Source organism: Hesperophylax consimilis, unplaced genomic scaffold (assembly GCF_061612785.1).
Source record: "Hesperophylax consimilis isolate HC1 unplaced genomic scaffold, BYU_Hcon_1.0 scaffold_35, whole genome shotgun sequence".
In the NCBI taxonomy this organism is placed as follows: domain Eukaryota; kingdom Metazoa; phylum Arthropoda; class Insecta; order Trichoptera; family Limnephilidae; genus Hesperophylax; species Hesperophylax consimilis.
Window position 1 is genome coordinate 311,582 of NW_028301265.1, and position 23,870 is coordinate 335,451.

The 23,870-nt window shown below is 37.0% G+C and overlaps 1 protein-coding gene across 1 annotated transcript in view; it reads right to left on the reverse strand.

Annotated features, from left to right (window-relative positions):
- The window catches only part of LOC149409134 (head-specific guanylate cyclase-like), a 125,706-nt gene that overhangs the window by 6,280 nt on the left and 95,556 nt on the right, over nt 1-23,870 (reverse strand). The window contains exon 9 of the mRNA XM_089650114.1: nt 10,812-10,978. Coding sequence (XP_089506240.1) covers nt 10,812-10,978 — 167 coding nt within the window. The remainder of the gene's footprint in view (nt 1-10,811; nt 10,979-23,870) is intronic.

Here is a 23,870-nt window from a genome sequence, read left to right on the forward strand (position 1 = left end):
CGTCGCGTCGTCTACAAATTAATTCTATTTCTAGTTGTTTATGTTTGTGTTATTTTTACCTTTACACGCAAGACACATTATAACTGGTATCCTATTATTATTTTTTATTTACATATTGGTACATTAGAGTAACTGAAATGGTGCCTATTTAAGAAATAATCTTCCTGAAAATTGTATTGTACCATTGAAAAAAAATGCGAATGAGATTGAGTACACCGTATTTTTATTAAAATATAATATCGTCTGTGCTAAGCACAATACGTTTTAAGACATTCGGCTATAGACAAGCCAATCAGTGGAAAGGGAACAAACCAGCTTCCACGGAGCTCAGCAAGCGGCGTGATCGTCTCAATTTCGGTGATCAATAAATGAATCTGACGGTAAAAAAAAATATATCCTCAAAAAAAAAACAAATTAATCGTAATTTTTTACGATGGAGCGGTGTCCGTTGTGGGACTTCTGCCCAGGATATGAATGTCCCGATAAAGTTTGCAGCGGTGTCCGTTGTGGGACTTTTCTGCCCAGGATATGAATGTCCCGCTAAGGTTTGCAGCGGTGTCCGTTATGGGACATTTCTGCCCAGGATATGAATGTTCTGCAAAGGTTTGCAGCGTTGTCCGTTGTGGGACTTTTCTGCACAGGATATGAATGTTCTGCGAAGTTTTGCAGCGGTGTCCGTTGTGGGACTTTTCTGCCCAGGATTTGAATGTTCTGCGAAGGTTTGCAGCGGTGTCCGTTGTGGGACTTTTCTGCCCAGGATATAAATGCTCTGCGAAGGTTTGCAGCGGTGTCCGTTGTGGGACTTTTCTGCCCAGGATATGAATGCTCTGCGAAGGTTTGCAACTGTGTCCGTTATGGAACTTTTCTGCCCAGGATATGAATGTTTGCAGCGGTGTCCGTTGTGGGATTTTTCTGCACAGGATATGAATGTTCTGTGAAAGTTTGCAGCGTTGTCCGTTGTGGGAATTTTCTGCCCAGGATATGAATGTTCTGTGAATGTTTGCAACGGTGTCCATTGTGGGTATTTTCTGCCTAGGATATGAATGTTTTGTGAATATTTTCAGCGGTGTCCGTTGTGGGACTTTTCTGCCCAGGATTTAATGTTCTGTGAATGTTTGCAGCGGTGTCCGTTGTGGGACTTTTCTGCCCAGGATATGAATGTTCTGTGAATGTTTGCAGCGGTGTCCGTTGTGGGACTTTTCTGCCCAGGATATGAATGTTCTGTGAATGTTTACAGCAGTGTCCGTTGTGGGAATTTTCTGCCCAGGATATGAATGTTCTGTGAATGTTTGCAGCGGTGTCCGTTGTGGGAATTTTCTGCCCAGGATATGAATGTTCAGTGAATGTTTGCAGCGGTGTCCGTTGTGGGAATTTTCTGCCCAGGATATGAATGTTCTATGAATTTTCGCAACGGCGTCCGTTGTGGGACTTTTCTGCCCAGGATATGAATGTTTTGTGAATATTTGCAGCGGTGTCCATTGTGGGACTTTTCTGCCCAGGATATAAATTTTCTGTGAATGTTTCCAGCGGTGTCCGTTGTGGGACTTTTCTGCCAAGGATATGAATGTTCTGTGAATGTTTGCAGCGGTGTCCGTTGTGGGATTTTTCTGCCCAGGATATGAATGTTCTGTGAATGTTTGCAGCGGTGTCCGTTGCGGGATTTTTCTGCCAAGGATATGAATGTTCTGCGAAGGTTTGCAGCGGTGTCCGTTGTGGGACTTTTCTGCCCAGGATATGAATGTTCTGCGAAGGTTTGCACCGGTGACCGTTGTGGGACTTTTCTGCCCAGGATATGAATGATCTGCGAAGGTTTACAGCGGTGTCCGTTATGGGAATTTTCTGCCCAGGATATAAATGTTCTCTGAATGTTTGCAACGGTGTCCGTTGTGGGACTTTTATGCCCAGGATATGAATGTTTTGTGAATGTTTGCAGCGGTGTCCATTGTGGGACTTTTCTGCCAAGGATATAAATGTTCTGTGAATGTTTGCAGCGGTGTCCGTTGTGGGACTTTTCTGCCCAGGATATGAATGTTCTGTGAATGTTTGCAGCGGTGTCCGTTGTCGGACTTTTCTGCCGAGGATATAAATGTTCTGTGAATGTTTGCAGCGGTGTCCGTTGTTGGACTTTTCTGCCCAGGATATGAATGTTCTGTGAATGTTTGCAGCGGTGTCCGTTGTGGGACTTTTCTGCCCAGGGTATAAATGTTCTGTGAATGTTTGCAGCGGTGTCCGTTGTGGGACTTTTCTGCCCAGGATATAAATGTTCTGTGAATGTTTGCAGCGGTGTCCGTTGTGGGACTTTTCTGCCCAGGATATGAATGTTCTGTGAATGTTTGCAGCGGTGTCCGTTGAGGGACTTTTCTGCCCAGGATATGAATGTTCTGTGAATGTTTGCAGCGGTGTCCGTTGTGGGACTTTTCTGCCCAGAAATGAATGTTCTGTGAATGTTTGCAACGGTGTCCATTGTGGGTATTTTCTGCCTAGGATATGAATGTTTTGTGAATATTTGCAGCGGTGTCCGTTTGAGGGAATTTTCTGCCCAGGATATGAATGTTCTGTGAATGTTTGCAAAGGTGTCCGTTGTGGAACTTTTCTGCCCAGGATATGAATGTTCTGTGAATGTTTGCAGCGGTGTCCGTTGTGGGACTTTTCTGCCCGGGATATGAATGTTCTGTGAAAGTTTGCAGCGGTGTCCGTTGTGGGAATTTTCTGCCCAGGATATTAATATTCTGTGAATGTTTGCAGCGGTGTCCGTTAGGGGACTTTTCTGCCCGGGATATGAATGTTCTGTGAAAGCTTGCAGCGGTGTCCGTTGTGGGAATTTTCTGCCCAGGATATTAATATTCTGTGAATGTTTGCAGCGGTGTCCGTTGTGGGACTTTTCTGCCCAGGATATGAATGTTCAGTGAATGTTAGCAGTGGTGTCCGTTGTGGGACTTTTCTGCCCAGAAATGAATGTTCTGTGAATGTTTGCAACGGTGTCCTTTGTGGGACTTTTCTGCCAAGGATATGAATGTTCTGTGAATGTTTGGAGTGGTGTCCGTTGTGGGACTTTTCTGCCCAGGATATGAATGTTCTGTGAATGTTTGCAGCGGTGTCCGTTGCGGGATTTTTCTGCCCAGGATATGAATGTTCTGTGAATGTCTGCAGCGGTGTCCGTTGTGGAACTTTTTTTGCCCCGGATATGAATGTTATGTGAATGTTTGCAGCGGTGTTCGTGGTGGGACTTTTCTGCCTAGGATATGAATGTTCAGTGAATGTTTGCAGCGGTGTCCATTGTGGGACTTTTCTGCCCAGAAATGAATGTTCTGTGAATGTTTGCAAAGGTGTCCGTTGTGGGACTTTTCTGCCCAGGTTATGAATGTTCTGTGAATGTTTGCAGCGGTGTCCGTTGTGGGACTTTTCTGCCCAGGATATGAATGTTCTGTGAATGTTTGCAGCGGTGTCCGTTGTGGGACTTTTCTGCCCAGGATATGAATGTTCTGTGAATGTTTGCAGCGGTGTCCGTTGTGGGACTTTTCTGCCCAGAAATGAATGTTCTGTAAATGTTTGCAGCGGTGTCCGTGGTGGGACTTTTCTGCCCAGGATATGAATGTTCAGTGAATGTTTGCAGCGGCGTCCATTGTGGGACTTTTCTGCCCAGAAATGAATGTTTTGTGAATGTTTGGGACTTTTCTGCCCAGGTTATGAATGTTCTGTGAATGTTTGCAGCGGTGTCCGTTGTGGGACTTTTCTGCCCAGGATATGAATGTTCAGTGAATGTTTGCAGTGGTGTCCGTTGTGGGACTTTTCTGCCCAGAAATGAATGTTCTGTGAATGTTTGCAACGGTGTCCTTTGTGGGACTTTTCTGCCAAGGATATGAATGTTCTGTGAATGTTTGGAGTGGTGTCCGTTGTGGGACTTTTCTGCCCAGGATATGAATGTTCTGTGAATGTTTGCAGCGGTGTCCGTTGCGGGATTTTTCTGCCCAGGATATGAATGTTCTGTGAATGTCTGCAGCGGTGTCCGTTGTGGGACTTTTTTTGCCCCGGATATGAATGTTATGTGAATGTTTGCAGCGGTGTCCGTGGTGGGACTTTTCTGCCCAGGATATGAATGTTGAGTGAATGTTTGCAGCGGTGTCCATTGTGGGACTTTTCTGCCCAGAAATGAATGTTCTGTGAATGTTTGCAAAGGTGTCCGTTGTGGGACTTTTCTGCCCAGGTTATGAATGTTCTGTGAATGTTTGCAGCGGTGTCCGTTGTGGGACTTTTCTGCCCAGGATATGAATGTTCTGTGAATGTTTGCAGTGGTGTCCTTTGTGGGACTTTTCTGCACGGGATATGAATGTTCTTCGAAGGTTTTCAGCCGTATCCGTTGTGGGACTTTTCTGCTCAGGATATGAATGTTCTGTGAATCTTTGTAGCGGTGTCTGTTGTAGGACTTTTCTGCCCAGGATATGAATGTTCTGTGAATGTTTGCAGCGGTGTCCATTGTGGGACTTTTTTTACCATGATATGAATGTTCTGTGAATGTTTGCAGCGGTGTCCGTTGCGGGATTTTTCTGCCCAGGATATGAATGTTCTGTGAATGTCTGCAGCGGTGTCCGTGGTGGGACTTTTCTGCCCAGGATATGAATGTTGAGTGAATGTTTGCAGCGGTGTCCATTGTGGGACTTTTCTGCCCAGAAATGAATGTTCTGTGAATGTTTGCAAAGGTGTCCGTTGTGGGACTTTTCTGCCCAGGTTATGAATGTTCTGTGAATGTTTGCAGCGGTGTCCGTTGTGGGACTTTTCTGCCCAGGATATGAATGTTCTGTGAATGTTTGCAGTGGTGTCCTTTGTGGGACTTTTCTGCACGGGATATGAATGTTCTTCGAAGGTTTTCAGCCGTATCCGTTGTGGGACTTTTCTGCTCAGGATATGAATGTTCTGTGAATCTTTGTAGCGGTGTCTGTTGTAGGACTTTTCTGCCCAGGATATGAATGTTCTGTGAATGTTTGCAGCGGTGTCCATTGTGGGACTTTTTTTACCATGATATGAATGTTCTGTGAATGTTTGGAGTGGTGTCCGTTGTGGGACTTTTCTGTCCAGGATATGAATGTTCTGTGAATGTTTGCAGCGGTGTCCGTTGCGGGATTTTTCTACCCAGGATATGAATGTTCTGTGAATGTTTGCAGCGGTGTCCGTTGTGGGACTTTTCTGCCCAGGATATGAATGTTCTGTGAATGTTTGCAGCGGTGTCCAATGTGGTACTTTTTTTACCATGATATGAATGTTCTGTGAATGTTTGGAGTGGTGTCCGTTGTGGGACTTTTCTGCCCAGGATATGAATGTTCTGTGAATGTTTGCAGCGGTGTCCGTTGCGGGATTTTTCTACCCAGGATATGAATGTTCTGTGAATGTTTGCAGCGGTGTCCGTTGTGGGACTTTTCTGCCCAGGATATGAATGTTCTGTGAATGTTTGCAGCGGTGTCCGTTGTGGGACTTTTCTGCCCAGGATATGAATGTTCTGTGAATGTTTGCAGCGGTGTCCGTTGTGGGACTTTTCTGCCCAGAAATGAATGTTCTGTAAATGTTTGCAGCGGTGTCCGTGGTGGGACTTTTCTGCCCAGGATATAAATGTTCAGTGAAAGTTTGCAGCCTAGTCCATTGTGGGACTTTTCTGCCCAGAAATGAATGTTCTGTGAATGTTTGCAAAGGTGTCCGTTGTGGGACTTTTCTGCCCAGGATATGAATGTTCTGTGAATGTTTGCAGCGGTGTCCGTTGTGGGACTTTTCTGCCCAGGATATAAATGTTCTGTGAATGTTTCCAGCGGTGTCCGTTGTGGAACTTTTCTGCCCAGGATATGAATGTTCTGTGAATGTTTGCAGCGGTGTCCGTTGTGGAACTTTTCTGCCCTGGATATGAATGTTCTGTGAATGTTTGCAGCGGTGTCCGTTGTGTGACTTTTCTGCCCAGGATATGAATGTTCTGTGAATGTTTGCAACGGTGTCCTTTGTGGGACTTTTCTGCCAAGGATATGAATGTTCTGTGAATGTTTGGAGTGGTGTCCGTTGTGGGACTTTTTTTGCCCCGGATATGAATGTTATGTGAATGTTTGCAGCGGTGTCCGTGGTGGGACTTTTCTGCCCAGGATATGAATTTTCAGTGAATGTTTGCAGCGGTGTCCATTGTGGGACTTTTCTGCCCAGAAATGAATGTTCTGTGAATGTTTGCAAAGGTGTCCGTTGTGGGACTTTTCTGCCCAGGTTATGAATGTTCTGTGAATGTTTGCAGCGGTGTCCGTTGTGGGACTTTTCTGCCCAGGATATGAATGTTCTGTGAATGTTTGCAGTGGTGTCCTTTGTGGGACTTTTCTGCACGGGATATGAATGTTCTGCGAAGGTTTTCAGCGGTATCCGTTGTGGGACTTTTCTGCTCAGGATATGAATGTTCTGTGAATCTTTGTAGCGGTGTCTGTTGTAGGACTTTTCTGCCCAGGATATGAATGTTCTGTGAATGTTTGCAGCGGTGTCCATTGTGGGACTTTTTTTAACATGATATGAATGTTCTGTGAATGTTTGTAGCGGTGTCCGTTGTGGGACTTTTCTGCCAAGGATATGAATGTTTTGTGAATGTTTGGAGTGGTGTCCGTTGTGGGACTTTTCTGCCCAGGATATGAATGTTCTGTGAATCTTTGTAGCGGTGCCTGTTATGGGACTTTTCTGCCCAGGATATGAATGTTCTGTGAATGTTTGCAACGGTGTCCGTTGTGGGACTTTTCTGCCCAGAAATGAATGTTCTGTGAATGTTTGCAGCGGTGTCCGTGGTGGGACTTTTCTGCCCAGGAATGAATGTTCTGTGAATGTTTGCAAAGGTGTCCGTTGTGGGACTTTTCTGCCCAGGATATGAATGTTTTGTGAATATTTGCAGCGGTGTCCGTTGTGGGACTTTTCTGCCCAGGATATAAATGTTCTGTGAATGTTTCCAGCGGTGTCCGTTGTGGAACTTTTCTGCCCAGGATATGAATGTTCTGTGAATGTTTGCAGCGGTGTCCGTTGTGTGACTTTTCTGCCCAGGATATGAATGTTCTGTGACTGTTTGCAGCGGTGTCCGTTGCGGGATTTTTCTGCCCATGATATGAATTTTCTGTGAATGTTTGCAGCGGTGTCCATTGTGGGACTTTTCTGCCAAGGATATAAATGTTCTGTGAATGTTTGCAGCGGTGTCCGTTGTGGGACTTTTCTGCCCAGGATATGAATGTTCTGTGAATGTTTGCAGCGGTGTCCGTTGTCGGACTTTTCTGCCGAGGATATAAATGTTCTGTGAATGTTTGCAGCGGTGTCCGTTGTTGGACTTTTCTGCCCAGGATATGAATGTTCTGTGAATGTTTGCAGCGGTGTCCGTTGTGGGACTTTTCTGCCCAGGGTATAAATGTTCTGTGAATGTTTGCAGCGGTGTCCGTTGTGGGACTTTTCTGCCCAGGATATGAATGTTCTGTGAATGTTTGCAGCGGTGTCCGTTGAGGGACTTTTCTGCCCAGGATATGAATGTTCTGTGAATGTTTGCAGCGGTGTCCGTTGTGGGACTTTTCTGCCCAGAAATGAATGTTCTGTGAATGTTTGCAACGGTGTCCATTTTGGGTATTTTCTGCCTAGGATATGAATGTTTTGTGAATATTTGCAGCGGTGTCCGTTTGAGGGAATTTTCTGCCCAGGATATGAATGTTCTGTGAATGTTTGCAAAGGTGTCCGTTGTGGAACTTTTCTGCCCAGGATATGAATGTTCTGTGAATGTTTGCAGCGGTGTCCGTTGTGGGACTTTTCTGCCCGGGATATGAATGTTCTGTGAAAGTTTGCAGCGGTGACCGTTGTGGGAATTTTCTGCCCAGGATATTAATATTCTGTGAATGTTTGCAGCGGTGTCCGTTGTGGGACTTTTCTGCCCGGGATATGAATGTTCTGTGAAAGCTTGCAGCGGTGTCCGTTGTGGGAATTTTCTGCCCAGGATATTAATATTCTGTGAATGTTTGCAGCGGTGTCCGTTGTGGGACTTTTCTGCCCAGGATATGAATGTTCAGTGAATGTTAGCAGTGGTGTCCGTTGTGGGACTTTTCTGCCCAGAAATGAATGTTCTGTGAATGTTTGCAACGGTGTCCTTTGTGGGACTTTTCTGCCAAGGATATGAATGTTCTGTGAATGTTTGGAGTGGTGTCCGTTGTGGGACTTTTCTGCCCAGGATATGAATGTTCTGTGAATGTTTGCAGCGGTGTCCGTTGCGGGATTTTTCTGCCCAGGATATGAATGTTCTGTGAATGTCTGCAGCGGTGTCCGTTGTGGAACTTTTTTTGCCCCGGATATGAATGTTATGTGAATGTTTGCAGCGGTGTTCGTGGTGGGACTTTTCTGCCCAGGATATGAATGTTCAGTGAATGTTTGCAGCGGTGTCCATTGTGGGACTTTTTTAACATGATATGAATGTTCTGTGAATGTTTGTAGCGGTGTCCGTTGTGGGACTTTTCTGCCAAGGATATGAATGTTCTGTGAATGTTTGGAGTGGTGTCCGTTGTGGGACTTTTCTGCCCAGGATATGAATGTTCTGTGAATCTTTGTAGCGGTGCCTGTTATGGGACTTTTCTGCCCAGGATATGAATGTTCTGTGAATGTTTGCAGCGGTGTCCGTTGTGGGACTTTTCTGCCCAGAAATGAATGTTCTGTGAATGTTTGCAGCGGTGTCCGTGGTGGGACTTTTCTGCCCAGGATATGAATGTTCAGGGAATGTTTGCAGCGGTGTCCATTGTGGGACTTTTCTGCCCAGAAATGAATGTTCTGTGAATGTTTGCAAAGTTGTCCGTTGTGGGACTTTTCTGCCCAGGATATGAATGTTTTGTGAATATTTTCCGCGGTGTCCGTTGTGGGACTTTTCTGCCCAGGATATAAATGTTCTGTGAATGTTTCCAGCGGTGTCCGTTGTGGAACTTTTCTGCCCAGGATATGAATGTTCTGTGAATGTTTGCAGCGGTGTCCGTTGTGTGACTTTTCTGCCCAGGATATGAATGTTCTGTGACTGTTTGCAGCGGTGTCCGTTGCGGGATTTTTCTGCCCATGATATGAATTTTCTGTGAATGTTTGCAGCGGTGTCCGTTGTGGGACTTTTTTTGCCCCGGATATGAATGTTCAGTGAATGTTTGCAGCGGTGTCTGTTGTGGGACTTTTCTGCCCAGAAATGAATGTTCTGTGAATGTTTGCAACGGTGTCCGTTGTGGGTATTTTCTGCCTAGTATATGAATATTATGTGAATATATGCAGCGGTGTCCGTTGTGGGACTTTTCTGCCCAGGATATAAATGTTCTGTGAATGTTTGCAGCGGTGTCCGTTGTGGGACTTTTCTGCCCAGGATATGAATGTTCTGTGAATGTTTGCAGCGGTGTCCGTTGTGGGACTTTTCTGCCCAGGATATGAATGTTCTGTGAATGTTTGCAGCGGTGTCCGTTGTCGGACTTTTCTGCCCAGGATATGAATGTTCTGTGAATTTTTGCAGCAATGTCCGTTGTTGGACTTTTCTGCCCAGGATATGAATGTTCTGTGAATGTTTGCAGCGGTGTCCGTTGTGGGACTTTTCTGCCCTGGGTATAAATGTTCTGTGAATGTTTGTAGCGGTGTCCGTTGTGGGACTTTTCTGCCCAGGATATGAATGTTCTGTGAATGTTTGCAGTGGTGTCCTTTGTGGGACTTTTCTGCACGGGATATGAATGTTCTGCGAAGGTTTTCAGCGGTATCCGTTGTGGGACTTTTCTGCTCAGGATATGAATGTTCTGTGAATCTTTGTAGCGGTGCCTGTTGTGGGACTTTTCTGCCCAGGATATGAATGTTCTGTGTATGTTTGCAGCGGTGTCCATTGTGGGACTTTTTTGACCATGATATGAATGTTCTGTGAATGTTTGTAGCGGTGTCCGTTGTGGGACTCTTCTGACCAGGATATGAATGTTCTGTGAATGTTTGCAGCGGTGTCCGTTGTGGGATTTTTTTGCCCAGGATATGAATGTTCGTTCTTAAACGAATCAACTGGTGTAGTGACGCTAAAATTCAGTAGCAAAATAATAAAACATTTATAAAACTATCTATAATGGTGTAAAGAAATGTAAAATTTTTTGTAACACGCCCGTTGGTCACACGGTCGTGGGTTTTAATCCCGGCGCGCTCAATTAAATTTTATTTAATTTTTATTTTTTAATTTCACGATTTAAACATTAAAACAATCTTAATATTTGCGCCTAGTTACAGAGTGAAAGATACATTCACTACTGGAGCGTTGCTTGAAATAGCTTTATGCATGTTTAGTGACCAGATTTGAATAGCCAGGTACTTCTTCATCTTCTTCCTTCCTATCTCCTTTTCCCCTCCACTATCTTCAGCCTCACAACATACCCCGATTGGGTCTCATTGACGCCAGACGGTCAGGAACAGTTGGGACTCTTTTGCGGTAAAACCATAATTTTTTTTAATATAATATAAGTAAAGTATTCACGTTTGTGTATCTATTTATATAAAGAAGTGTGTCTGTGGTTGGGTGGACGGCGTAGGAGCGTGGATTCTGATTCTGTTAATTTAAAGATTGATGAAATTTTGCACACTTGACATTCAAAACAAGAGAAAGGTAACAGTCTACGTGGGAATTTAAAAACCATCCCATCACTTTACCCACCTTTTAAAGCACAATTTCGATAGCCCTTGATGAAATTTTGCACACTTGACGTACAAAACAATAAGAAAATTATTGTCTACATCTGTTTGAAAAACTTTGTGTACAGCCGGGGCAACCTGTATTTGTTCCTGTAAAGTTCATTTACCTTATAAACATCGAGTTGTCCGCAAAACACGTCAAACACGCTGTACAAGTCCTCCAGCATGTTAATGACCATCATTGGCGTAGTTGTGGAACAGATTGAGGTGAATCCCACGATGTCACTGAACAGCATGGTCACCCTGTCATGTGTCTTGGCTTCGATTGTTTCACCTGTTAAAATATACAAATAAGAAATAAGTACATATACACTTTTAAAACGTTGATCATTAAAAAGTGTATTTTCGTCCTTAAATTTACAAACTGTACCTATTTTGTTACAATGTATATACGAAACCGAGAAGGCCTTCGTGGTCGAAGGATAAGGCTCTGGACTTGCAGACCAATGGGTTGATTTTTTAATATTCACAATTGAAATAATATAAGGTATATTTCCGGCACATTTCAGAGTGGAAGATACTCTAAGTATTGCCCTGGTGTAAGACCACCATTCAGAATTGAAACATTGCTTGGAATTGCTTTAGCCTTGTTGTGTGACCAGATCTGAATAGACATCTCCTTTCCCTCCCTACTACCTTCAGCCTCACAACATACCCTTATTGGGAATGCAATAGTCGTACTGGTTCTAAATGGTTATGAGAATTTGCGCTGTTGTTTATTTATTAGAAACAAACAGCTTTTATATAATATACAATGAAAGATACAAATATACAAGCTAACTGAAGTCAAGCCACAGAAGTTTCTTATTTTAAAGTGCATTAAAATTGAAGTTTTAGTATCTTAAAATTAATTTGGTGTTAAAGGAAGGGGAGAGGAAGAGGAAAATAGGAAGAGGATAGGAGATGCTGCCGATACATTCCACACTCTCATATTAATTATCGATCGTACGCATTACTTCATATCGACATTTCTTTAGGTTATTACCAAAAATGTCAATGCCGTAAAATTTTGTATTATATTGTGCACATATACGAGGAATTGGGGAATTTTTTCGAATGTTTGTTCTACACAAGGGTAGATAAAATAAATCAGATTGTCGGGTTGATCTAGACGGAATATGAAGATATATATATATATATTTTTTTTTTTACTTTATTTATTTTCATTTCTTTACACATATTATACATATTAATAGATAGTATAAAATAACATAATATATAATACCAAATAGTTTACAAAAGAAATGAAAACCCACTAAGGCACTGACTGCCTGAGTGTGGGTAATATAAAACGATTACTATATTTCAAGTACCTAAAGTATAATATACATTAGTAGAAAAAGTTTTTTTGTTTATAGTTATTATAAAAAGTAAAGAGAAAAACATTATGTACAATAATTTATAAAGTTTCAGCAAGTGAGTTGTAGAAAGGATAAATAAATTTATAGTAAAAGCGTTTCAATATCTGCGTCAATCAGCCATAATTTTACCTCTTTAATATATTCTATCTTTTTATTTATCATTTGAGTTTGTAGTGGTAGAAGGTTAAATGTACGAGGACCAATGAAACTGCTATGCGTCTGCATTAATTTAGTATTGGTTTGGGGGGTGTAAAATATATTATTTGTTCTTTTGCTCATTCTGTTTTCATTTATTTTGAAATTGTTTTTGTTTTTAAATAGATATTTCATAGTTTGTAATATAAATAATTTACGAATGTTAAATAATTTAGATTCCTTGTATAATAGGTCGGTCGAAAATGTTTTATTTTTGTTATATATGACTTTAATTATGTGCTTTTGAATTATTTGTAGAGGCTTAATAAATGTATCAGGTGCACCACCCCATCCTATTATGCCATAAGTGATTGCAGATTGCACCAGGGAGAAGTAGATCATTTTCAATTTTTCAGCGTTTAAAATTTCCTTGAGTCTATAAAATATGTAGGTTATATATCTTAGTTTTGAAGTGGTTTGATTAATATGAGATTTCCAATTAAGATTAATATCTATTGATACTCCTAAATATTTTATATTTTTGACATTAGCGAGTTCGTTGCACAGGAAGCACATTTCTTGATTGCAAGTTGTATTATGGATTCTAATTTTAAGGTTGTCTTTTGGTTTGTTTTTGATGTTTTTATAAAAAGGTAAGTAAAATGTTTTGCTGTAGTTTAAGACAAGTTTGTTGTATTTTAACCATTTTGAAACAAGTGAAATACATACAGTTGCATTCGAAAAAGTTTCTGTCCAATTATTACCATCCACTATTATTGCCGTGTCATCGGCGTAAGAAACAATTTTACCAGGGATTACAAAATTACATAAATCATTAATATAAATTAAGAATAAAATCGGGCCAAGAACAGTTCCCTGCGGAACTCCGTTTTTTATCTGTGTTTCTGAACTATAATTATTCCCAATTTTTGTTTTTTGTGTTCTGTCTTTAAGATAGTTTGATAGTAATTTTAGTGTGTGTTTTTTGAAGCCCAGTTGAGTTATTTTTTTAATGAGTAAATTATGATTAACGGTGTCGAAAACTTTTCTTAAATCTAGGAATATGGCAAGACATTTCTTTTTTTTATCGATAGATGTATAAATATTTTTTGTCAATTCATATATGGCATCCTCAGTGCTTAGATCTTTACGAAAGCCGTATTGGTTTTTCGATAGAATTTTATATTTTTCTAAGTGTTCAATGGCTCTAAATTTGATGCATTTTTCGAATATTTTTGATAGGTTTGAAACAAGGGATATTGGTCTGTAATTGTCTAATTTATGCGTATCCCCAGATTTATGAATAGGTATTATAGTGGAGATTTTAAACTGTTCTGGAAAATGACCATCTTTGAGGCATATATTAAAGATATGTTGTAATGGCGTTAATACATGTTGTTTTATTTTTTTTAATGTATCACATGATAGGCCATCATTTCCCTTAGAGTTGGATGGTTTTAGGTTATCAATATATTTTTCAATTTCATTAAATGTAATAGGAGAAAAATATTCTATTGAGTTAATTGAATCGTTATTAGAGTCTAATAGAGGAGATGTCTCCATATAATCATGATTAACATTAATGCCGGAAGATTGAAGTACCTCGTCTACTATATTTGTAAAGAAGTTATTAAAACATTCTGCAATGGTCGATTTGTTAGTTATTATTTCATTATTTATTTTAACCTCATTTACAATATTTGAAGACATAATTTTTTTGTTGGCAATTTCATTTATAATATTCCAAGTTTTTTTAGTATTATTTTTAGCATTTTCAATTTGTTCACAATAGTATTTCTTTTTGCAGTTTCGTATCAGTCTATTTAGTAAGTTTCGGTACATTAGATATTTTGTTTTCAGGTAAGGCATTGTTCTGAGATTATTATTTTGGCAATCCATTTGATATTTTATCATTTCTCTATATAATTTATCCCTTTGTTTAATTGATATAATTAATCCAACTGTAATCCAAGGTTTAATTTTTTTTTATATTTTCTGTTAGTGACAACTATTTTACTTTCACTTTTTAGAATATACTCTCTAAGAGTATTATAGAAATTCTCTAATGCTAAATGTGGATTTTCTATTGATATTACATTTTCCCAGTTTTCTGACTGAAGTAAAGAGTTTAGAGTTTTATAATCAATGTCTACTTTTTCTAGAGTTACAGAATTTTGGTTTAGAGGTGTATTTTTGAAATGGTGTCCATAAAAGGTCGGGTAATGATCTGTGATATTAGTTTCAAGAATTGAAGAGATAATATTGGTCGCCTTGTGCGACTTGACAAATATGTGGTCTAAACATGCAGAGTTACTTAAGGTTACTCTAGTTGGTGAGCTAATATATGACGTATATCCAGAGCTTGATAAACAATCTAGATACTCATTTTGACAATTTACATTTATATTGTTATCATTAATATTTATATTAATGTCACCTGTCAAAATGGAAAAAGTAAAATTGTTTCTGTCAAGATTTCTAACAAAAGATTTTAGTTCTTTTACAAATAAAAAATCATTTAATGATGGGGATCTGTATATGGCTAGTAAGTGATATTTATAGTTGTTTTGAAAAAAGGTTAATTTTACTGCATTGGCTGACTTAAATTCAATAAATTCAGTGGCAACATTTTTCAGAGTATTATGAAAGAAGACAGTGACTCCATCATGACCAGTATGCTTACAGGCAGAGGAAATTGTGGTATATTCTGATAAGTTATATGGAATAACATCTTTCATTTGTGTTTCAGTCAAAACAATTACGCTTGGAGAAAAATCTAGGTTATTAATAAGGATACAGAGCTCATCGAAGTGTTTCCTTAAACTTCTAATATTCATATTTAAAATAGAGAAATTAACATTTTCAAAAAGTAGATTTAGTTCATTTGGGTTTGTACATTTATAATTTTCATGTATATGGTTTTCTTCAGCCATGTTAAAGGTTGATTGGTGTTTGCTATGTGGTGTTATTATTATTTATTCGGAGGGGATGTCTTCTGTGCTGTTTATTTGTATGATGGGAGATTTTTCATTTTTTCTCATCCAAATTTTTCCGTTCTTTGCCCAAATAAATTTGTACCCAAGCCTTGAAGATTTAGCAAGGTAAAATAGATGTTTATTGTATTGGGTCAGTTGTTCGTTAATATGTATTGTGTTGTTTTCTTCAAAATTTATGTTTTTTGCACATAAAATACCATATTTCTTTTTATGTGTTATGATTACGTCTTTACTATCTTTGTTTTGTAGACAAACTACAATGGGAGGATTTTTGTTCGGGTTTTTATTTTTGCTTCTGAAAATATTTGCCACTTTAATAGTTTCTTTATCACATTTGAGTGTTTCCAATATATTATTAAATACTTTTGTGATATTTTCATTTTCCTTCAAAGGAACACCCTGTATTTCGACGTTATTTTGTTTTTCATTTTGCTCCATTTTATTAATATGTAGTTTTATTTCTTTATTTTCTGCTTGAAGTTGTTTAATCAATAATTCTTTGCTTTTGTTTTTTTCTTCATATTCGTCTAGTTTCTCACAACAAAATTCGACTAAATATTAAATTGGTAAGTTCTGGTGAGTCCAGACAATTATTTAAGATTTTAAATAATAAGATTTAATCAAAAATTAGACGTCGTGTTTGAAGATTGGAATTGTGAAATTTAATGGATTCGATATAATTTGAGAAGTGTAAGTTTAGTTTATAATTTATGTGTTTGAAAAATTTTTTTGAATTCATTCTATTCTTTAATAATAATAATAATAATATTGGACAATTTTTATAGCGCCGCTTTTGTGAGTTATCACCTCAGGGGCCATATGGGCTTAGTATAAAGGAGTCCAGATCGGTGTACAGTGTTCCAGGTGTGGGCGAATATATGAGGTGTAAAGGGAATATATAGTGTTTATGTTGTGGAAGGGTTTTGCTATGCGCATTATAAATCCCAGCATTTCATTGGCTTTGTTAATGATGTCATCAGTGGGTTGGATAAAGTTTAATTTAACATCCAGTGATACATCCATCTTGTGCGGTATTCATTTTTTTTTTAAATCTGATGATAACATTTTATATCAGAATAAATTACTATTCCTCCTAATTACTTAAAAACATTCAGTAACGTTCTAAAAGTAAAAAAAGGTAAATCTAAGAGAAAAAGAAGAGAAAAAGAGAAAAATCTAAACTGAGAGCCCATGTCAGAATTAATAAGAAGCAATACAGACTGAAATGACGAACTGAAAGATTAAGTCATAATTAATAATAAGCAATTCAGACTGAAATGACAAACTGAACGCCCACGTCAGAATTAATAACAAAGCAATACAGACTGTAATGACGAACTAAGAGCCCATGTCAGAATTAATAAGAAGCAATACAGATTGAAATGACGAACTGAAAGATTAAGTCATAATTTATAATAAGCAATTCAGACTGAAATGACGAACTGAACGCCCACGTCAGAATTAATAACAAAGCAATACAGACTGTAATGACGAACTGAGAGCCCAAGTCATAATTAATAATAAGCAATACAGACTGAAATGACGAACTGAAAACCCACGTCAGAATTTTTTTTCATAAGCTCTATTATCCAATATTATTTTTTATCAATTTTAAAACCTGCTATCAAACTTTTTTAGGCGAAGAATTCGATTTTTCTTGATTGTGGAGGTAAATTTGCCAATTTCATGCGTTTTAAAATTTAATTATTATGATATAATCTTACAGTTTATAAAAAGATAATATAAAAATTAACTTGATAGTATTTTTTAGTTTTTTGAACGAATATTTGTTCTAAAGATAATCTCTTGTTTTTAATTTTTGTTTAAGCCCAACAAAATGATTGTTTTTCATAAAACGTAGTGAAGCAGTACGTCTCAGTAAAAACGTAAGAATAACATATCGTGGCAACAGCAAATGTTTCTGTCCTCTGTCCGTGTGCCCAAATAAAATCGAATTTTTTCTTAAAAATTGGAAAAAAATTGAAATTCGTTCTTGAACAGGTGCATAATTTATTTTGCGTGTCTGAGATTATCGATCCTCGAATGTAAGTTGTTTACACTTTTCTTTCAAATCTCTTTGTAATTATAGGTACGCATACTTCTAAGAATTTTCTGATCAATGGACAAAACCTCTTTTTCTGAGAGCTAAAATCCCTTGTTATCTTTTACGCAATGATAATTAAAGAAGGGGTGATGGAATTGTGATGATATTAAAAAGCGTTATTTTAATTAACCAAACAGACAACACTTTTTGATTAAGCGGCATTTGTATGATAACTTCAAACACAAATTTTAATTGAAGTGCCTTACGGCACGCATCGGATATTTTGAGATAAGAATTTACTTACAATATAAACATAATACAACAACAACATCACTTGATGTTAGAATTTAGAACATGCAACATTTTTTAATTAACGTTTTAAGTGCATGCACTCAATTCGTTCATAGTTTATTAAATTTAGATATAATGTTTTCTTGAAATAAACACGAATAAGGATACGTAGTAAACTTGAAAAAATAAGAAGTTAGTTTGAAAGGGAAATATGTATCATAAAGGGAGATCATAACTAAGCGTAAATAGTGAAAATATTTAATAAAATATGACTCTTTTTTTGTTTTATTGGCATTTTTTTTATACCTACATAATTATACAAAATATAAGGTAGTAACAAAAAAAATCCAACAAACGCGAAGCCTGTGCGTGGGTATTATAAGTTATGTATTCAAAACAGTTGTGGTTACATTATCTATGGTTTAAATGAAAAAAGAAATATAAATAAAGAAAAATATATGAACAGTACATATAGTTAGTTTAGTATGATTTTACTGGAGTTTTTTCGTATTTAATAAAAAAACAATTGAAAAGATGTAAAAATAGAGCATTTTTTTTGACAAATACCTAAGTTACATTTAAAGATGTACTGTGATTTTTTGTATAGATTAGTGTGGATCCCCGTCGCAGTGGACGCGTTTTCATAAATTTAACATACATTTTTTAACTATCCCGCAGCCAAGTGGGGGAGTAGGTAGTACCCAAAATTACTATCCTCCTTATATTAGCTTAAATATTGACATATCATTTAAGTATTTTACGTATTTGTAAGCCCGTAAGACGCTGGGATCGTCGGAAGATCCACTTGGTTACAGACGTTTTGTTTTGCATCTTGGCCTGTCAAGAGTTAAATGAACTTAAAAACTTAAAGTGTTTAAGAAAATGTTATAAATCGGTAGAAATTCTAAAAGCGGCCTTAAATTAAAACGGTCATGACAAAGATACCAAAATAATATTGTTTTCAATAAAAATGAATAAATTAAAAAAATATGTATTTATTCGAACTTTTTCAGGGTTTTTAATTTAAGTTAAATTACCTGATAATTTTTGATTTCTTCCTACTTCCAATAAAATGTTCTTTATGCAATGACGTAGGATTAAGGTTCTTCTACCACAAGTATCTATATTCAAATATCCGATACTCGACGATGCAAGTATCTTGGTGACTATATTTGTACACAGGCAAATGTTGCCGATATTTTTTAAACTGGTCAGCGACGTCAGTCTTCCGCGACCAGCCAGGCAATGTTTTTCCTAATAATCCTACTTACGTCATCGAAACATTAAGGCGAAGCTTAGTGCCAAATTACTATTTTGATTAATCTTTATAACGAATTAGTATACATTATGAAAACCAAAAAAATATGCTTTACTTAAATTGAAGGTTTTCCTATCGCTTCCCTTGAGTAGAATAGAAATAAAAAATATAAATGCAAACTACTACCAAAAATATTTGTTCAATAGAAATGTATGAACGCGTAAAGGAAAAAATTTAAAAAATATATAGTTTTATAGCTAAGATTATCTGTGACAGTTTCACTTGATTAACTTTTTTGCTTTCTTATAAAATTATTTACAAATTAAGTAAAAACCAGTTTTTTGCTTGAAATCGAACGTTTCTAGACTCCATTTGTCAAGTTATTTTAATGCCTATTACCTACGATATAAGGTATACCAAGAATATACACATTTTTGGCTTGTAGCTTCCTCTTAAACATGTTTTCGACTTGTGTCAGACTTTTGTAAGAATGTGGGTGCTTGATATCAATGCCAATAATAAAGCAGCCAACAAAGACAGCTTCAGTCACTGTTTAGCTGTGAATGAGGTTATTTTTACGTTTCGAGAAATCAAAAATGATAAAAATAATAATAATAATAATAGGATAATTTTTAGAGCGCCGTTTTTGTGAAAAATCACCTCAAGGGCGCTGTACAATTTATTTCCTAGGATCTACATTTGTTATTTAGAAAAGATACCAAAACATACTTACCTGGCAAGTCACTTCCGAAAAACACACTTATATTAAAAAGTTTATGCTTATAAAAGATAGAACTGCACGCAGAGGACACTATATCAAAAAACACTGGTCGTCGCATGATCTTAAGTCTGCTATAGTTTTTATTTTAATTTAAATGTATTTTAACTGTCTTAAAAGCCTACAAATTGTTAGTTGTTATCATTTTTATTTATTTATTTTTAATTATTATTTTTATTTATTTTATTTTATTTTTAGTATTTTTTACATTTTGTTAATTTAAATTTAAATTGCCGTCAACTGTGAAAGTGGAGGTTTCTGAAATTATGGATACGACTGTCTGAAAAGGTGCGTTTTAAGTTTAGACCTAAATTCTGTCGAGTCTGCGATCATTCTCAAATCATGTGGCAGTCCATTCCAGGCTTTAGGTCCTGACACGGCAAAAGCACGCTCACCGAACTTAGTATCTGGTGTGCGCTTTGGTTCCTTCAACCTTCCGATAGCTGATGACGTTGCTGACCTAAGGGTTGACTGTCGGTAATTGGAATCTTCTGGAATACACAATTCTGATAAATAAGCCGGAGCCATTCCGTTAAGTGACTTAAATACCATCCAGCATACCTTGAACTGGATTCTTTCAGGAAATTTGAGCCAGTGCAGATTTTTGAGATGCTCTGAAATGTGGGAGTATTTAGATACTCCGGTGATAAACCTTGCCGCGGCGTTGAAAACGGATTGTAATTTGTTGATTTGACATTTAGGGAGACTTGCATATATTCCGTTGCAATAATCTAGACGTGAAACAACATAGGAATTGACTAGCAATTTAGTCGCCTCTGTTGGCAGGTTTCTCCGCACTGCTTTAATTTGCCTTAATTGAAAGAACCCCGTGCTTACAGTTCTGTTCACCTGAGTTTTAAGGGAAAAAATTAGCGTCCAGATTGACACCCAGTAATTTGATGCACGTTTTTGGAGTGATGTCACTTCCGGAAATGGTTATTGGGGAGTTTTCAATGTTATGCTGACGTCTGCTTGTAGCAGTCCACAGAAACTCAGTCTTTGTGGGATTCAGTTTCAATCTATTTGAGGTCATCCAGCGAGTAATTGCTTCTATACACTCAGTTATACGAATTTTTAGACTGTTTATTTCTTCTGGTAAGCAGTAAAAATAAACTTGCTGGTCATCAGCGTAGCAGTGAGATAGAAGGCCGAATGATTCTATTATTTTAGCGACATCATTTGTGAAGAGGATGAAGAGTAGTGGGCCCAGAACGGACCCTTGGGGTACTCCAGATGAAAGGGTTGCATAATTTTATTGGTTTTTTCCCACTTTTACGGCTTGTAAACGGTTGGCCAGGTACGATGTCAGCCAGGTCTTAACATCACAGTTTAAACCAAATGATTCATCTAATCGTTTAATTGATTCTCGATGATCTCGTTGATGAATGATGTCTCGTGATTTCAGTCGCGACGTGCACGGACTTTGCGTGATATGAGTACGCAATATGAGTTACGCATACTCGCGTATCCCTATGAAAGAAGGGCCTTAGCTATCAGAAGATTAATCACGAGATTCTTATGTGGGAAATCAATGCATTTTTTTCTACTCGACAACTTACCTCTCTAAACATATTGATATATTTTACGAAAAAAAGTAGTTACAACTATTATCAAGGATTAAAGTGACTGCTATACCTATGTACTACGCTGGCTCTTATTCAAGTTTTATATCGGTAGGATAATCATTTTTAACATAAAATAAGGTTAAGATTTTATTCCTTCTATCATAGTTTTTTCTTCGGAGAAAAATAAAAACTGGTATGTGTGCTCTTTTTCAAATTACTAAAATGGGTCTCAGTGAGGACGTAACTGAAAAGAAATTATGTTTTTTTATTCGAAGGCTTTGAGGGAAAGGCTTTCTTTTCCATTTGAATCACTTCGCTGAGCGTCCTCCGCCCTTATGTGCCAGCGAGGACGTCGTTATTCGTTTCTCGTAGAGGCCGTCGTTATTGTGTGTATTCTCTACGCTGCTACGGCGTTACGGCTGCTACGATGCTATGACATTATACCAAGAACATACACGCAAAACTGGAACGTGGATTGAAAGGTCGGTAAATAGGGTGAACGCAATATGTTTTTGGGAAAATTTTTTATCTCGTTATAAAAAAATCAAATAATCAACAACGGTTATTGTACGAAATTAACAGATAATATAAATCAAAAATATTATAAAAACTTTATTAAATCTTTTGCTTAAAGTATTTTTAAATAATCATACTTCAAATTTAGTTATAAAAAAAATTTCCACATAATATACAACACGCTATTCATACTAATAACACATTTTAAAAAGTATTCAATAAGTAAGAAGGCTGTGGATGATATTTTAAAGAAAAAGATAAAAGGCATGTAAATTAAATTGTAACAATAGGGAATTCTCGTGCATTTTGTAAATAATTTATTTCAATAAAGATAATTATTTTATTATGTGCCTCTTTTTTTCTTTTTTTTTAAATGCATTTTCAATTTTTTGTAGTTGTTTTAAGAATTGCGTGCTATTTCGGCTCTGAAAACGGTCATGAGCCATTTTGACCGCTACGTCACAAGTGCTACGTCACACCTTTGCCGCTGCCGCCGCCATCGGTTTGCAGGATCTACTCGGGCCGGTCAACAGTGACGTCATCGTTCGCCCTTGAACGCTTTATCAATCACCGGGCGTTTTAGCTGCATTGAAATATTTCGTTCGCGCCTGTTTTTAAAGTCATTATAACTTTAATAAATGATTTTTGAAAATTATAAAAACTATGTATTCTTGTGTTCTACATGTGAATAATTAATAATAAGTGATTTTTTGGTGTGAAGAGAATTCCCTATTGTAACTTTTTTTATACAGGTGAAAGACTTCTAGAAATTTTAATACTAAGAGTTAAAAAGCACCTAAGATGTTTGATTATTAATAATTATTTGAATTTTCTAATCACATTATTGAAACAAATAAATATTTTGATATTTATAAATAAAGTCGTGAAAAGTAATGAAACCAAAACATGATAAATTGGTTAAGCTGGGTTGGGTTGGGTTTTTAGGTTGGTTTTTCTTTAACGCTTTTAATGACTTTATTTCACTTTTTAAAGGTGTATTTAATAATCATTAGGTTGAGTGATCATGGAATCAAGTGCCTATACTTGAATGTCTATTCTTAAAATTTAATTAATAATTAATAAAGTCATGAAAAGTGATGAAACAAAAACTCATTAAAAATAGGTTACGTGAGTTGGGTTTTCAGGTTAGTTTTTCTTCAACGCTTTTAATGACTTTATATAATTTTTTAAAGGTGTATTGAATTATCATAGGGTTGAGTGATCCTGGAACCAAGTGCCTATAATTGATTGTCTTTTCCTACATTTTTAACTTTCATTATACCTAAGCAAACAAAAAAAACATCGGTTTCGACACATTTAGATTTTTTATATACCCTATCAATTAAGCAAGCAAATTTTTCGTCCTACAAAAAGTTTTAAAAATCGTTATCTACATTGTGATTTTCATACAAAAACTAATTGTATCACATTCAAAAACTGGATCGTTTTCCGATTATTAAATAATCAAAGTGTGAACACATCTACTATAACAGTGATTCTAAAAACAAAATCTTATTTGCGTGACAAGTGACATTTAAAGCCAAAGACATTAACCTAATGAAATATTGTTCTGGCTGTCACTGAAACCAGAGACAATATTTTGAATTTGAATTGAAGTGGGGGCATTTTTTAACCCAACTTTCCTGTAAACTGTGAACAAAATGTCTAATACCCAAACACGTAGCAATAAATCAAACCTTGATAAAGAGGACAAACAAACTATGGATAAAATTTTTGATTATATCGACAAAAAGTTTGATTCTTTAAAAAAGGATATAATTCAAAAAATTGAATGTCAGAATACGGAATCTATAAAAAGTATTGAGTACATAAGTGCTCAATATGACGAAATTATTAAAAAAATTGGATACAAATAATAACCAAAATAAATCAATCCAAAACGAACTTGAAAATATAAAAAAAGAGCAAGTGGGAAAAAACGCTACAATAAAAAAAAATGGAACTAAGACTAGATGAAATTGAATATACATCAAATCTGCACTACCTAGAAATTGCAGGAATTCCACAAAAAAATGGTGAACAACTGGAGGAAATTATAAAAAAAGTCGCATCTGCAGCTGGAGTTCAAATCAAACACGCTGATATAAACAATGTGACCAGAACTACAGACCGAAGACTTAATGCTCCGCCAAAAATTCTAGTAAAATTTACAGAAATTAAACTAAAAGAAATCCTTCTATCTAAAAAAAGAGAAATGGACC